This window comes from Lissotriton helveticus, chromosome 2_2 (assembly GCF_964261635.1).
Source record: "Lissotriton helveticus chromosome 2_2, aLisHel1.1, whole genome shotgun sequence".
Taxonomy (NCBI): Eukaryota; Metazoa; Chordata; class Amphibia; order Caudata; family Salamandridae; genus Lissotriton; species Lissotriton helveticus.
Genome location: NC_136060.1, coordinates 138,682,549 through 138,696,795, shown reverse-complemented (window position 1 = coordinate 138,696,795; position 14,247 = coordinate 138,682,549). Strand labels below are relative to the sequence as shown.

The 14,247-nt window shown below is 46.0% G+C and overlaps 1 protein-coding gene across 1 annotated transcript in view; it reads left to right on the top strand.

Moving 5' to 3' along the window:
* The first annotated feature begins 1,203 nt into the window (after nucleotides 1–1,203).
* Nucleotides 1,204–14,247, top strand: part of SLAIN2 (SLAIN motif family member 2) — a 383,646-nt gene continuing 370,602 nt past the window's right edge. The window contains exon 1 of the mRNA XM_078678220.1: nucleotides 1,204–2,048. Within this exon, the coding sequence (XP_078534346.1) occupies nucleotides 1,633–2,048 (416 nt within the window). The 5' untranslated portion in view covers nucleotides 1,204–1,632. The remainder of the gene's footprint in view (nucleotides 2,049–14,247) is intronic.

The window sequence follows — 14,247 nt, the reverse complement described above, 5'->3', positions numbered from 1 at the left end:
CTCTAATCACAAGTATATGCAGTAGACCTTTGTACCATCTACCATTCCTATGTGACTCTTAGAGTATATCCAGTCATATCCCTTCCCTATGTATATAGAGATAACTCTAATCACTAGTATATGCAGTAGACCGCTGTGCTCTCTACCATTCCTATGTGACTCTTAGAGTATATCCAGTCATATCCCTTCCCTATGTATATAGAGATAACTCTAATCACTAGTATATGCAGTAGACCTTTGTACTATCTACCATTCCTATGTGACTCTTAGAGTATATCCATTTGTATCTCCTTGTGTGACTTTACATCTTGTACATTTGCAATTTTTTTCTGTTTGTATCCTTTATGTAACGCATGTAATCCTAAATCCTTATGTTTTTCAACTGGTCCTTATGTAAAGCGCTCTGACACCTTCGGGTAAAGTTCGCGCTATATAAAATCACATAAATAAAATGAAAAATAAATAATAACATCACCCAGACACGCGTATGCTTACAGTCAAATAAAACACAACAATGTGAGCTGTTTATTTACGCGGTATGACCTGACAATAGTACCCTAGAGTATTTATTTAAAAAACACACAATTAACGCTTCAAGGCGTGGGAGAGCAGCAGAAGAAAAATATGAGCCCTGGGCGACGTTACGAAAGCACTGATGCCGCGTCCCCACATTCCGCCAGCTGCACGGACTGTGCCCCTGTCATTGTAAGTGCTGGAATTGAAACAGTGGACTTGGCAGGGATGGTTCTAGCATATTTCGTTAGTCAATGCGTCAATCATGCTTTAGGAAAGATGCAACATTTAATGCAAAAGATAATGTAATATATATATATATATATATAGATATAAAATTCTTTTTTTTCCCCTCGCAATTGAATAACCCTGATTTGAAATAATATCACTCTGGCACACATCGGAAAATACATTCGTTCTAACATGGCCACCACATTTACCCGCTAGAGAAGTGTACGGGCAGCTTCAGTCCCTTGTTTATGGCCCTTTGTAACCGACAGCTTTTTACTTCAAGGCTTAAAAGCTGTGTTTGCGACGCATACAACCCGTGTTCTTTCTCGTTTGCAAAGAGTTTGCATCCGTTGCTACTGCTGTTCATTCTAATCTCCAGGCTTGCCACTTGTAACTGTCGCCTTTAGTAAGATGGCGTCACCCTATCTCCAGCAGATCGCCGAGTGGGCGTGGCCCGGTCCATCCGGGCCACCGTAGGCCGACGCTGGCAGGCCGGTTTGGGTGTTGGAAGTTGTGCGGGGTCCGCCCGCTGCACTGGGCCGGTAGCAAGCGGAGGCATGGGCGAGGGGCGCTGGCTGGGCAGTGCCCAGTGACAGTTGGGGAGGGACTCGCAACCCGTCGTAGGGGCAATTGAGAAGAACTGACAGCTCTGGCGTGAGGACGTGTAGTATCCGGGGAGAGAGGAGTAGTGCTTGGAACAGTAGTAACAACGCTGGCGGTAGAGAGCCTGGAATGCCCAACTGGAGGAAGAGGCTGGGATTTACCCTCGGGGAGTGACCGCCCTGGGAGCGGCAGGGACAGCTGGGTACCAGGGAGAAAGACACTAACAGAAGAGTGGGCGCGGAAACCCAGCGAGAAGGCGGCAGGGGCCGCATCACTACCCCAGTCATGGAGGACATCAACTCCAACCTGAGTGCGGACGCGGAGGTGCGGAAGCTGCAGGAACTGGTAAAAAAGCTGGAGAAGCAGAACGAGCAGCTCCGGAGCCGCAGCTCTGCCGGTCCGCTGCTCTCCCCGCCGCCGGCTGCCGGTGGCCCTGGTCCACGTCTCTCTCACCCAGCTGCTGTGGTGGCAGCAGCTGCACTTCTGGGTTCAGGTCCTGTGTCTCGGGCGCTGCTGGGCTCCGTCGGTGTGTTTGACAGCCCCGGATCTTATGCTGAAGAAGAGCTACTATTAAACAGGAGGCTGCAAGAGGTGCCGACGCCCCCGGAGCCCGAACCGGACCATTCCCTTCTAGACGAAGTGAAGCCTTTGCGGCTCGAGGAGATGGACAGACTGATAAACTTCGAGCAGGAGGAGAGCTGGTGGGGCACATGTTTCTATATGAGTATTTTATATCCTGTAATTCATTCCTTAGCACCTATTAGGCATCATTTGGGCACCTGGCACCTTTTGGGCTGTTTTCCCTGCAGTTTTACCTGCTAGCCTCCTGTTTTTGAGTGAATGCTGGACTTCGTTTTGCTGGTTTCGTGTTTCTGCGCACTTTGTCACTGCTATGCAGTGCTACAGTGCAAGTTCATCTACTGTACGTTGTGTTATGATTGGGTTTCCATGAGTGGTATGTTTGATTTACTGGTAAGCCCCTAGTAAAGTGCACAGTGTGTGCCCAGGACATGTGAAAAGATGCTATTAATGGGCCTCCTTTAGTTTGTTTTTTCACTATACATACACCTTTGTTTCTTCTTGCCAAGTACTCTGTGTTCATTAAGCCCTCTTTCCGGAAATTCACCTTCATGTTGACATGATTTTCCAAGTGCTTGGATGATGAATGTCTGCTCGGTTTGTTGCATAAGTAAATACTTATGAGCTGAACAGTGTTGACTTTTAGTTCTCACCTACAGACATTTTTAGCTGTTGCTGTCATCACTAGAGACCTATTATATCTAGTACCTTGACGTATATTTAGTGAACTCTGGGTTATCTCACTTCAGACCATTGTCTTTTTGTATTGTTCTTTCAACCCTAAATGATGGCAACACTCTGATAGGGTAAGAGCTGAGTTTAGTACGAGAGAATCTCAAAGTGAGGGTAATTAGCCTGGTCTTTGTGACAGTCCTACGAGTCAGTCTGATATGACCATTTTATATTGTATACCAATTCCTTACTTCATCCCTCATCGTCAACGGGACAGGCATATATTGTATGAAAAGATCTGTAAAAACATGCTCACAACTGAATGACCCAGATATTTGCTATAACAGCCCACTTCACTAGTACTAACTAAACAGACCTGTGATGACTGTCGAGATCTGCTACACATTGCTAGTCACCTCAGGCCTAGCACATTCCACACCCCTGTCCCTAATAATACTGTCAGCACTGGCTTCATTAAAGGTTATTATAATTCAGTGGCTCTTGGCAAATCTTATAATGGTAGTCATGCAAAAGATGACTTAAACAGTCTTTCCAGACAGATCTGATTCACCCTCACTCCTTCTCTGCACCTTTTACCTTCCTGAATTTTTAAGATCTCATAGTGAATGACCTTCTGTCACAGCCAACTTTAGAAAGTTTGAACATAAAAAAACACTTAACCAGCATAATGAGACATTCTGAGCTGGTAGCAGACATATAGATATATATTAAAACACTGTATTAATCATGTTCACATAACATTTACTCTTCACAGAAGTTATTTTGATTCTTCCCAACTGCTTGATTTGGATGCCCATAGTCTCCCTAATATTGGGGATACTTCAGTGCCATTTGTTATTTTGACCACTCACATCTTTTGAAAGGGAGACAGTCTCCAAATGGGAAGTACACCGTTTATACGTCGGGTCACCTCAACTGCCGGCAGTAACTGCCCACCCAAGAATTCTGCCCACGCAGAGAACCTTCCAGTGTTCCATGAATGGAGCCTCACTATTCAACATTTCATACCACCCTCACCCCCAGCGCCTTCTGGTGACCCAGGTAGGTGTTGGAGGACCTCCTCCACCCGCAGGCTCCTGCCGGCGCCTCATCCCTGATTGTCCAGTGGAAGAGCCTGCTCTTCTGCTGGTTTGCTTTGTGGGTGTCAGCCTTTTCTTTCTTTCTTTCTTCTGTTTATGCCTTTTTTTCTTGCCCTCTCCCCACCCCCCCACCCCCATTCTGGCCTTTTTTAGGTCAAGCCTAGGGCTGCGCGCCTGCCCTGCTCTAGGAATTGGCCTCTTGGAATCACTTCAGCTTTTGTAGAAGCTTGTGCGTGTGGTGCTCACACGCTATTGGCCTTTGCGTCTGGCTTTAGCATGTAATTGGGCAAAGGCGTGTGGTTGTCCCAGCTTTTTGGGAAATGTTTACTCCCAGAGCGTTTTGCTCTCGGGAGCCAGCTGCGGCACGCAGGGGCCATCTGTTTTTATATAGCGTGGCCACACTTGTCTGCCACACAGTCCTTCTCCCCCCCCTTACATCAGATCCCTCATTTACTCAAGCCGCTTTGTTTTTACCCTCATTAACAGCCTTTTTTTTTTTTTTGACCAACGTGCAGTTTCTTGTTTTTCGAGGCGTCCCATTGCATGCTTTAACTTTAATCGGGTTGCAAAAAAATACTGTATCTTTGTGAATGCTTCTCTGCGATTGCTGTTTGACAAAGTAAAGGTGGTTGAGCACACTTGCTTTTTAAAAAATGGTTGCTTTTTTCCGATGTTCAGCTACTATTGCCTCATGTTATTAAAGCAACCCATACAATGCTCTTGCTAACAAACTGCTGAATGCTCATCACGTTCACGATTTGTTTTGTGCATACACTTTACTCAAAGCTGCTTCCTTTTTTTTTTTTTTTTTTTTTCTTTTTCTTTTTTTTAAATGTACTTAACCTGTGATGGATCCCACAATTCCGACAAAAGCCAGTGATGATTTTCATCATCAGTACGTACATTTTCTCAATATGTCAACTGGCTTCCGGGTCACTCGCTTCGTGGTAGTTCGCTCCCATACTCCTGGTTCTCTTGTGCAAGTATTACTTGCCTGCTTCGTAACCTAAGAAGCAGGGTTTCCTCCCGGAAACAAAGTATATTGAAACAAATGCTTCTCTATTCTATACAATAAATCACCATCACCGGCACAGTCACCTGCGCAAACTCTTGGTGCAGAGTCAGAGCTGTTGACTCAGACTCCCACTTCACATTCCTGTACTCGACAAGTGCACCTACTGCCCAACTTGTCACCAATTAACTCAACTGCATACAAAGAGTTCGAACGCTTGCCTGAAGCCACGGCCACCTCCATGGGCCTCTACCCTCTCGGTCACTGGGCTCATGTGTTTTTGTGTAATGACTTCACCTAGTCAATTCCCTGTCGCGTCTTAAGGTCCCCTTTCCCTTCTTTCTCCTCAGCGTCTCTCGACCCCCGCTGGGTTGCTTCCCCTAATTTTCCCAGGACTCCTAGTCTCTCTCTCTCTCTGCTTCGTCTTTCGCCTTTCTGAATTCCGCTCGCTGCCCTAGTAAATCTCCACACTCCTTCTGTCTTCCAACCTCTCCTTGTTCCCGTCCCTTCTTTTTGTGCCCCCACATCCCGCATTTGTGCCTTTATCTCTATGGTCACGTAACACGGTCTGTCTTCGCAGTCTCTGGGCCCATTGTCACCACAGTCTCCGTCTCTGATCTGTGGCTCTAGTCTCTGATCTTTACCTCTTCCGCCGCCTTACCAAGCCTCAGTGTGCATTCCGTGCACATCTCATACCACAGTGTCTGTCTCTAGCCCATGTTTTTGCAGTCACCTGTCTTAAAACAGTCTGTGCACCCTTGATCCGTGTCTCTGTCGTCGGCTGTCTAGTCCGTGTCAGTGGTGTTGTTGTCTCTGGTCCGTGTCACTTTCCCAGCGATCTCTGATCAGTGCCACTGTCCCAGCAGCCTCTTGTCTGTGTCGCTGTACAGTGGCCTCTGGTCCACGTCTCTGCTCCTCTTCCATATAGTCTAAAAACACTGGCAAAGCTAATAGCTCTAGCTAAGCACTTATAAGGTCCCAAAGGCGAGACCTATTGGCTATGCCAATGCTTGTCTCTGTTTGCCTCCGTTTTCTTGCCTTTTTTTCCCCTGCAGCTGCTACCCCGTGGTCCCTCTCCAGCGTGTTCCTGCTCCCAGCTGCTCGCCCTCCTCTCGACCCCCTACTTAATAGGGGAAGCAGCTCGCCAAGGAGAGCAAGACCGCTGACCTACTGGTCAGGGTAACTGCTCTCCCCTCGTGCAGCTCCATCGCAAAGGCACTTCCCACAGTGCCTTCTGGTCACCCGGGTAGGTGTTCGAGGCCCTGCTCCACCCGCTGGCTCCTGTCTGCACCTTATCCCTGGTGGTCCAGTGGAAGAGCCTGCTCTTCTGCTGGTCCGCTCTGTGGGTGTCTACCTTTTCTGTCTTTTTCTGTTTTTGCCTTTTTTCTTGTGCCTTTTTATCCAGTTAGATTTGTTACTAATCCAGCCATACAAAGTCTAAATCTTGTCACTGGTCTCTAATGGACCCAGTCTTCTTAGCTAAATTGCAAACAAATGTATCTTATCTTAACAAGGTCTTATAAAGCGCTCGCACACCCAAGGGTTTCATGGCGCTGAACCGACAGAAGCTGTGAGACTATAGATTGGAAAACCATCTGAAGAAATTAGGCTAAGGCCTGGACAAACAGCCAAGTTTTAAGATGCTTCCTAAATGGGAGAAGAGTGGTACAGGAACGAATTTCCAGGGGGAGGGAATTCCATAACTTTGAGGCAAAAGTAGCAAACCTTCGCCCTCCCTTACGTTGGAACTTATGTCGAGGGACAGTCAGGAGGGTTTGATAGGCAGAGCGTAGGCTGCGACGAGGAATGTATCTGGGCAAAAGAGCTTGAATAAACTTCGGACTGCGAGCATATAAGGACTTGAAAATTATGCATGCAGTTTTAAAAGTAACGCGTTGTGTAATCGGGAGCCAATGAAGTTGCCTCAATAAAGGTCTGGCAGTCTGCCCAGCACGGAAGACGATAAATGAGTCTGGCTGCCTGATTTTGAACCATCTGCAAACGTTTACTAAGAGTAGCAGGGAGACCCAGGTAGATGGCATTGGCGTAGTCTAGGTGAGATAACACCAATGCCATTACCACCTGGGTTAGGGCAGACTGGGTGAGCATCCGGCTAATCTTTTTTTATTTTACGGAGCTGGAAAAAACAAGTAGAGACAACCCAATTCACTTGTGGCTTCAGTGATAGCTCACTATCAATGAGCACCCCCAGACTTTTAACCGAATTAGTCGGAATGGGGGGGGGAGCTGAGTTCGGATGGCCAGTAATGAGGGCCCCACAGAAGTTGACTTTTGCGGACAAGAACCAATTCTGTCTTGTCAGGATTTAACTTCAATTGTTTCCCATCCATCCAATGGCGGATATGAAGCATGGTGTTCTGAAATTGATGGATTGAATCTGGAGAATTGTCAATCGTGAAAATGAGTTGCAGATCATCTGCATAATTAAAGGTAGTGACTTTAAAAGCTTTTAATGACTTGAGCAAGGGGAGCATATAAATATTAAACAGGATGGGCGATAGTGAGGAACCCTGGGGGACCCCACAAGTAGTATGGAGTTTGTGGGAGAAAAAAGAGGACAGGCCAACTGCCTGGACGCGGTCACTAAGAAAGGACCTAATCCAGTCGTGGGCCGGGCCGCAGATGCCGGCTTTTTGACATGGTCGAGAAGGATGTCGTGGTCAACCGTGTCAAACGCGGCCGACAGGTCAAGTAAGACCAGGGCTTCCCATATCTGCGTTATGACGCAGGGAGTCCAGGACCGCCATAATGACAGACTAGGTCGAATGAGCCAGACGAAATCCGGCTTGAAAGGGGTCTAGGAAGTCGGTTGTTCAATAAAACTGGAGAGATGCAATGTTACATGTGCTTCCAGTACCTTGGCTAAGTACGGAAGTAAAGAAATAGGCCTGTAGTTAGATAGAGTAGTGGGCTCCGCTCCCGATTTTTTAAGGAGGGGCACCACAACTGCCTCCTTAAGAGAGTTGGGTACTATGCCTTCAATTAGAGAAGAGTTGAGGAATCTAAGGATGGGAGGGGGGAAGGTAGCAAATACAGTTTTTAGTATATGAGGAGGCCAGCAGTCACGAGGGGATCCAGACTTTACCCTTTTTAGCAGAGCAATTAGGGCCGGGGCATCCAGCGGGGGGAAGAGGTCCAAGAATATGGTACTAGTGACATGTACAGGGTCAGGAGTAGTGACGGGGATACTAGATTTGATTGTCACAATTTTGTCCAGGAAGTATTGGTTAAGAGTGTTACAAAGATCCTGGGTGACAGCAAGCTTAGGCTGAATTCTGCCGGGATTCGAGAGTTTATTAACAATGGAGAAGATCTCCTTAGAGTTATTATTGGATTGTTCGATTAGACTGGAAAAAAAAGCAGTTTTGGCTGAGACAATAGTTTTCACGGGCGGCCAAGTTGAGGGTCCTGGCAAGAATGTCATAGGTTCTTCTCCACAATGTATGTTTGTCACAATCCTGCACAGAATAATGGCTTCTTCTCAGAGTTTTGAGAGGGAGCATTCTGAATTAGCTGTACTCTTTTCCCCCATCTCCCACCCATAGTGATATGCCCATGATATTCTACTCATGTTTGGAATGACTAGTATTTTTATTTTTAAAGTCAAACCATTCCTCTGCAGCATGTCACACACTTTTCAGGATATTCTAATGCTTATTTGTATTCCCTTAGAATATTACATTATCGTTTTGGAAACTATTTTCAAAAAGGTTCTACCTCTTGAAAATGTGGTACATTACTCTATGAAAAACAGATGTCACTGATGCGAGGCTGAGTGGCACCTTTTTGAAGTGAATAGACTTTGATGGGTGAGGAAGAGCAGTAAGAGACTTGGATTCTGGAAATAATGCAATCTGATGGTAGAAAACATGTTGGCACCATTGAGATTAGTGATAAATTCCTTAAAATTTAGCAATGGATGACAGCCAGTCCTAAGTGCACACATAATCTCAAACTATTGTCATTCTTCCCTCTCTGAGACCGTAGGTGACGCACTCAAGGGATTCTTCCTCTACAATGATTCCGTCAATCGACGTGCCAAGATTGTCTTGGTTCTATTCTAACATTTGTGTATACTGCAGACAACCTTGTCCTGCACGTATTACTCCCTGTTAAAGTTTAATCTTGTGTGGAAAAATTACCGAACTTCGCCACCTTACTAGTAAACCCCTAGGGAAATCCTATCCATCCACTCATAATGAATTGACTCTCTTCGTACTTAACCTTGCTCCTCGGCCCATGGGTTCATTCATATTCCCAACGATTCCATCCATCCAAAAATTCCTGTAATTGAAAAGCATATTTATTCAAAAATACAAACCAGTTATTTCTATGTTGACTTCTGGTTCAATATCTAGTTTTTGTATGTGGTTTAGGCTAATTAAATCTTCAAATAACTCCAGAATTTATAATAAACTTATAATATAATAGTCCAAGGAAACCAGGATCAACCATCGTTTACAGTTCCGTTCCTACTTTCTTCACTTGTCACATAAGTAGATGTTTTATTTTGCCATTTTTGGTATTCCTTGAATCAGTCATGTCCTAAATGAAACCTTGCTCTCTTTGTTAACCAACATTCGTCACTCTTGAATATGTGATGGTCACTTTTTCCTGATACACTTGCAGCCATAGTTTTAGAACTTGTCACCCTTCTCTTTGCTTCTCTACAAACCCTGACAAAATGTCAATTTTTTTTCTAGAATTGTTATTCCTTTCCAAACCTGGACATGGTTGAGGTCAGGCGAGGTGATTACTGCCTTGTTTGTAACACATGGGTGCTTTATTGTTCTTCCTTGTCCTATGTTCTTCTCTTTCATTATGATTTCTTTAATTACAGACATTGATGTTCTTCTGTTTTTTTCCCACTCCTACTTTTTTTCTTACTTCATCCATGTCTCTCATTGTTCAATAGTCTAGGTTGTTATGAGCACTTGTAGGGTAGGATAGGATTCCATATTACTGTTTCATCTGACCTGATGCTTAAATTGCGCAACAAAGCTAGATCGTAGGAGTTAGAAAAAAAAATTGTATGAATTCCCTATCCTTTTGTGTTCAGTTTGTTTTGTAAAAACTTGCTGATGGATCAAATAGAGGTGAGGTTGCAGAAGCACTAAAGTACATTTCCTTCCATGATTTAATATGGGGGACACAAGTACTCCCCAACTCTCACTGCAAGTCAAATCTTAAATATAAGTTCAGCTACTGTGTACACACAACTGTTATATTGCAATGTACCGATGGTTAAGCTTTTCAGACAGTTGTCCGCCTACTAAAGGTTGGCACCATATAATCGGCATGATTATTACCTATATTCTACTCTCCATTGCATGTTTGCACATCTCTGATTACTAGAAGCATAACCTACAAAACATAAAAGGCTTTACTAATTTCCTCACATATTCAAAGACTAAAGGAGTATAAAACATCCTTTCCTGAGAAGTCTGCCCCCAAACACAGGCACAACCCTGCTATGGTGTTTTGGAAGGAGCAGATAGTCATTTGAAAGTGCATTCCTCAGACTATTCTATCCAAAACAAGGGGAGGATGTTTCCCTGACTTGAGTAGTATGTCTGTAGTGCTCAGGCGCTGTGGGCTGTCACATGGTGGCACATTGCCTGATTTTGAGCACCACCTTTGCCCTTCAATGGTCAAATGCATTGTTACTCAAGGCATCCATCTCTTGGGCGTTACCTGGCCTTATTGCGCATGTACTGCTTGTCGCAGTAAAAGGCTACATCGCCATTGCCTTGGTGTTTTCTAATAATAATGACAGCATTACGCATGGCAAATAGTTGAATTTATTTACATACATATGTACAAGTGAACACTGCTTGACGCCTACAACCACTGGGGCCGGCAGCATTTTAAAAGCATCGTCAGACTAGTGTAACATAGCCATTTTGTCGACATCCCTGAGGCCCAGCGGCGTTTCAGCCCTCCTAACAATTGAGGAGTCAATATCACATGCCATGTAATTGTTGCTCTGAGTCACTGCCACTGTAACTAACTCATCACTTCAACAACCCCATATTAATCCCCCCTAACTCTTTCCTTCTGTCATTTCAAATGTCCTTATGATGCTACCTGTCCGTACGTCCAATCTCTATACGTGTGTTCTAATCTTCCCGCATATGTCGGTGCATAGTCTTCTGCTCTTATAGTTAGCTGGATCAATCTGGTCCCTCTCTCCGAAATCACCCCGTCCCCCCTCTATATTGTGTATCCTTCAAATAGCATCCTGGAGGTCTGCACCCCCGGATTCCAGCCACCTTGCAAATGGCTCCCATATATCTACAGGCCTAGATCTTGCTGGCATTAGGTCACAATAATTTGTTAGCTGATCTCTGCAGTACGTGGCTGCATTCAGCCATCCCGCTATCGTGGGGGGCCGTTGTGCCTTCCAATGCATAGCCACCTGCCGTTTTGCCAGTAGCAGCAGCATCGCTGTTAATTTCCGCGAGCTTTTTGGTGTTTCCAATACAAATCCCATCAATGCTATCAATGGGGTGAGGTGTAATTGTGTCAGTTATATCTCCAATGTGCCTGCCCACCTCCTCCCAATAGTGCGCAATAGTCTTGCATGCCCAGGCTAGATGGAGGAACGTTGCCTCCTGCACCCCACATCTCCAGCATCTCGCGTCAGTAAACCCATTCGGTGTAGCTGTATCGGTGTTCTGTATACCCTGTTTAAAAACTTGAAGTGTATGAGTCGCAACCTATAATTTGGTGATAGATGTTCGAGCTGCGAGCAACAAAACTGCCACTGTTTGTCGGTAATAGTGGTACCCATGTCAGCCTCCCACTGCACTTTAGATGTACTCGTAGCGATAGGGGACGAATTCTGTGTGGTACTATATATACGGGTTATCAATTTGCGAGGAGATGCATTCGATAGTACATCTTCCAGTGCTTCCAGAGTGGGGGCGCCTGCGGAAAGCTATCATATCTGGCTCTATTTGCTTCGTCAAGTCATGTGCCTTCGCTCTCAGTGTGGTGGCATGGTCTCTTAACTGCGCCAAGAGTGGGTTTCCTCCCAACGGCATTGATGGTGCGTAGATTTCGCTGTGCCCTGCCCTTTTAGCTATGTTTCTACAGGCCCATCTCGTTTCTACTGTGTTATTTTCATCATGAGGCTTCTTGTATAGCTGATCTACTGCTGTGTTTAGCGGGGTAGGCACAACTCTGCCAAGTTCTATCGCTACATGCGGTTGGTATGAGGTGGGATGTTGCCAGAGATGTAGGTATTGTGCCTGTGCTCTAAATGCATGAAGCTCGAAGTCCAGGGCCGCCAGTCCCCCTTGAGCAAATGGCAATGTCAACAAGTTCCACGATACTCTGGGTTGTCTATCCGCCCATATTAACTCGATGACATTGGTACGCAACCTTTTAAAGAAATGCACATTCAGCAGCATCGGTATATTTACAAAGAGATACAGGAGTTTTGGGAGCATTACCATTTTCGTTATGGCTATGTGGCCCGTCAATGACAGTGGGAGCCTGTTCCAACACCAGACTTTACTTTCGACCCAGTCCCTCACCTTACCATAGTTAGCTAACCATATCTCCTGTACGGTCCTACTTATACATATGCTGAGATATCTTGTGTGTCTATCGCACACTGAATGAGGAATTCCGTCTCACATGGAGTAGTGTCGTCAGTGAGTGGTAACATTATCGACTTCTCCCAGTTTATCCATATTCCTGTTAGGCCTTCGAATTGCACCAGTTCTCTCATAATTACATCAAAGTTTTCACTTGGGTTCACCAAATATATTGTCGTATCATCCACATACGTAGATATTAGCAATCCCCGAGATGTAAATCCAATGCTGCGTTGGGTGTGATGTTGGCGGAGTCTGGCTCCCAGTGACTCTGTGGCGATTGCAAATAATAGTGGCGAGAGTGGGCACCCCTGTCGCGTCCCCCTAGTGATACCAAACGAGTCCGACATTCGCCTTCACGCGTGCCATCGGGTTGTAATAGATTACCTGTATCTACGCTGGGCTGAACCCTAACCGGGGTAACAGAGTGAATAGATACTTCCACTCCAGTGAGTCGAACGCTTTGGTTGCGACCAGTAAAGCAGCCACTGGGAAATAGTTGAATTTAATGTGATATAGACACAGCAGTGCAACTGTTTTAATGGTTACCTCTTGATCCAGATACAATATTCCCATCACACTTTACTCTCAAAAACAGAATATGTAGAGGTATTAAAGCCTCATAATAAAACAAAAACACACCAAGTACTAAAGGAAACACTAAGCAGTGTTAAACATAACACAGCCATTAGCCTGATACATTGTCAATCACATGTTGGGTCATCCCTTACATAATTGGCCGTTACCTTGTTCTGTCGGCTGTTTTTGTCCTACCGCCACCTATGGATTTTTTTGCTTTCTGGTGCAGGACGTACTGTTTTTTTTTTTTTCCTCTTTTCTACACAACTTCTCCTTGCCTCACACCCCACTTGTTGACACTCTCACACTTCCTACTGTCTCTGTTTGACTCCATTGCTTGTCTACTAAATATACCACTCCCTGCCTGCTAATATTGGCTTTGTCATTGTTTGTATAGTTGCATTGAGAAAAGCCAAGATCAACAGGGCCATCTTTAAATGGTGATGATTTTTTAAATTTAATTTGTTTTCGGATTAAAAAGCATTCAAAGATTGCCGGGGGCGTAGCCAAAATGGCGACGGAGCAACACCGAACTTAGGGAGCAACGCGCGTGCCATGGCCGAAGAAAAGCATTTCCACTGCTTGTTGGGGTCCCCGTAGGCTGAGCAGGAGACGCAGTGATCCCGGCGCTGGCTCCGCTCATGTTTGGAGCTCCGGTAGATCATGGCAGTGGCGGCGTAGGTGTGCCATAGCCGAGGCCTGCGGAGGCGCGGGCCCGCATTACAGCTGCTTGAGACGGGGTGGTGCTGCGGGCTCCATTGAGTCTTGGCTTCGGCCAGGAAGGGTTGGATGATGCAGAGGTGTGGCCTCCCATATCCCAGAGACAACAGCCAAGCGAGACGGAGTGGCATCAGACGCGACTGGACTTGCAAGGTGCCGCGTCCATTATAGTGACACCGGTGTAGCAGTACCGCTACACCGGTGTCAGACGCCTGAGGGGGACCTGGGCCTTGAGGAGTGGGGACGTCCCTCGTAGGGGAGCTGCTTCGACAACTGGAAGCTAGAGGTGAACATAAAGACAGGGACCCCCATTGCGCAGTCTTGCAAGGTGGGCGGGGAGACAATCTGAGCAAACTGCAGCCCCAGCGCACCACCCTCGGAAGAGAAACTGCGAGTACCTGTGGCTGGTGGGGCTGCAAAGACTTCCAGTTGAAGGCCTAGAGCTGAACACCCGACACAACTCTCACCTGCTGTGCGCTGAGCCCGTTGTAGGTGGCCTGGAACTCGGCGTATTGCCTGGACGATCGTGCATTGGTTAACGAACCCTTAAGCGCCGTGATGGGGACCCAGTCTACCTATCTGGACAGTGGGAAACTTACAGGATAGGGGCTGG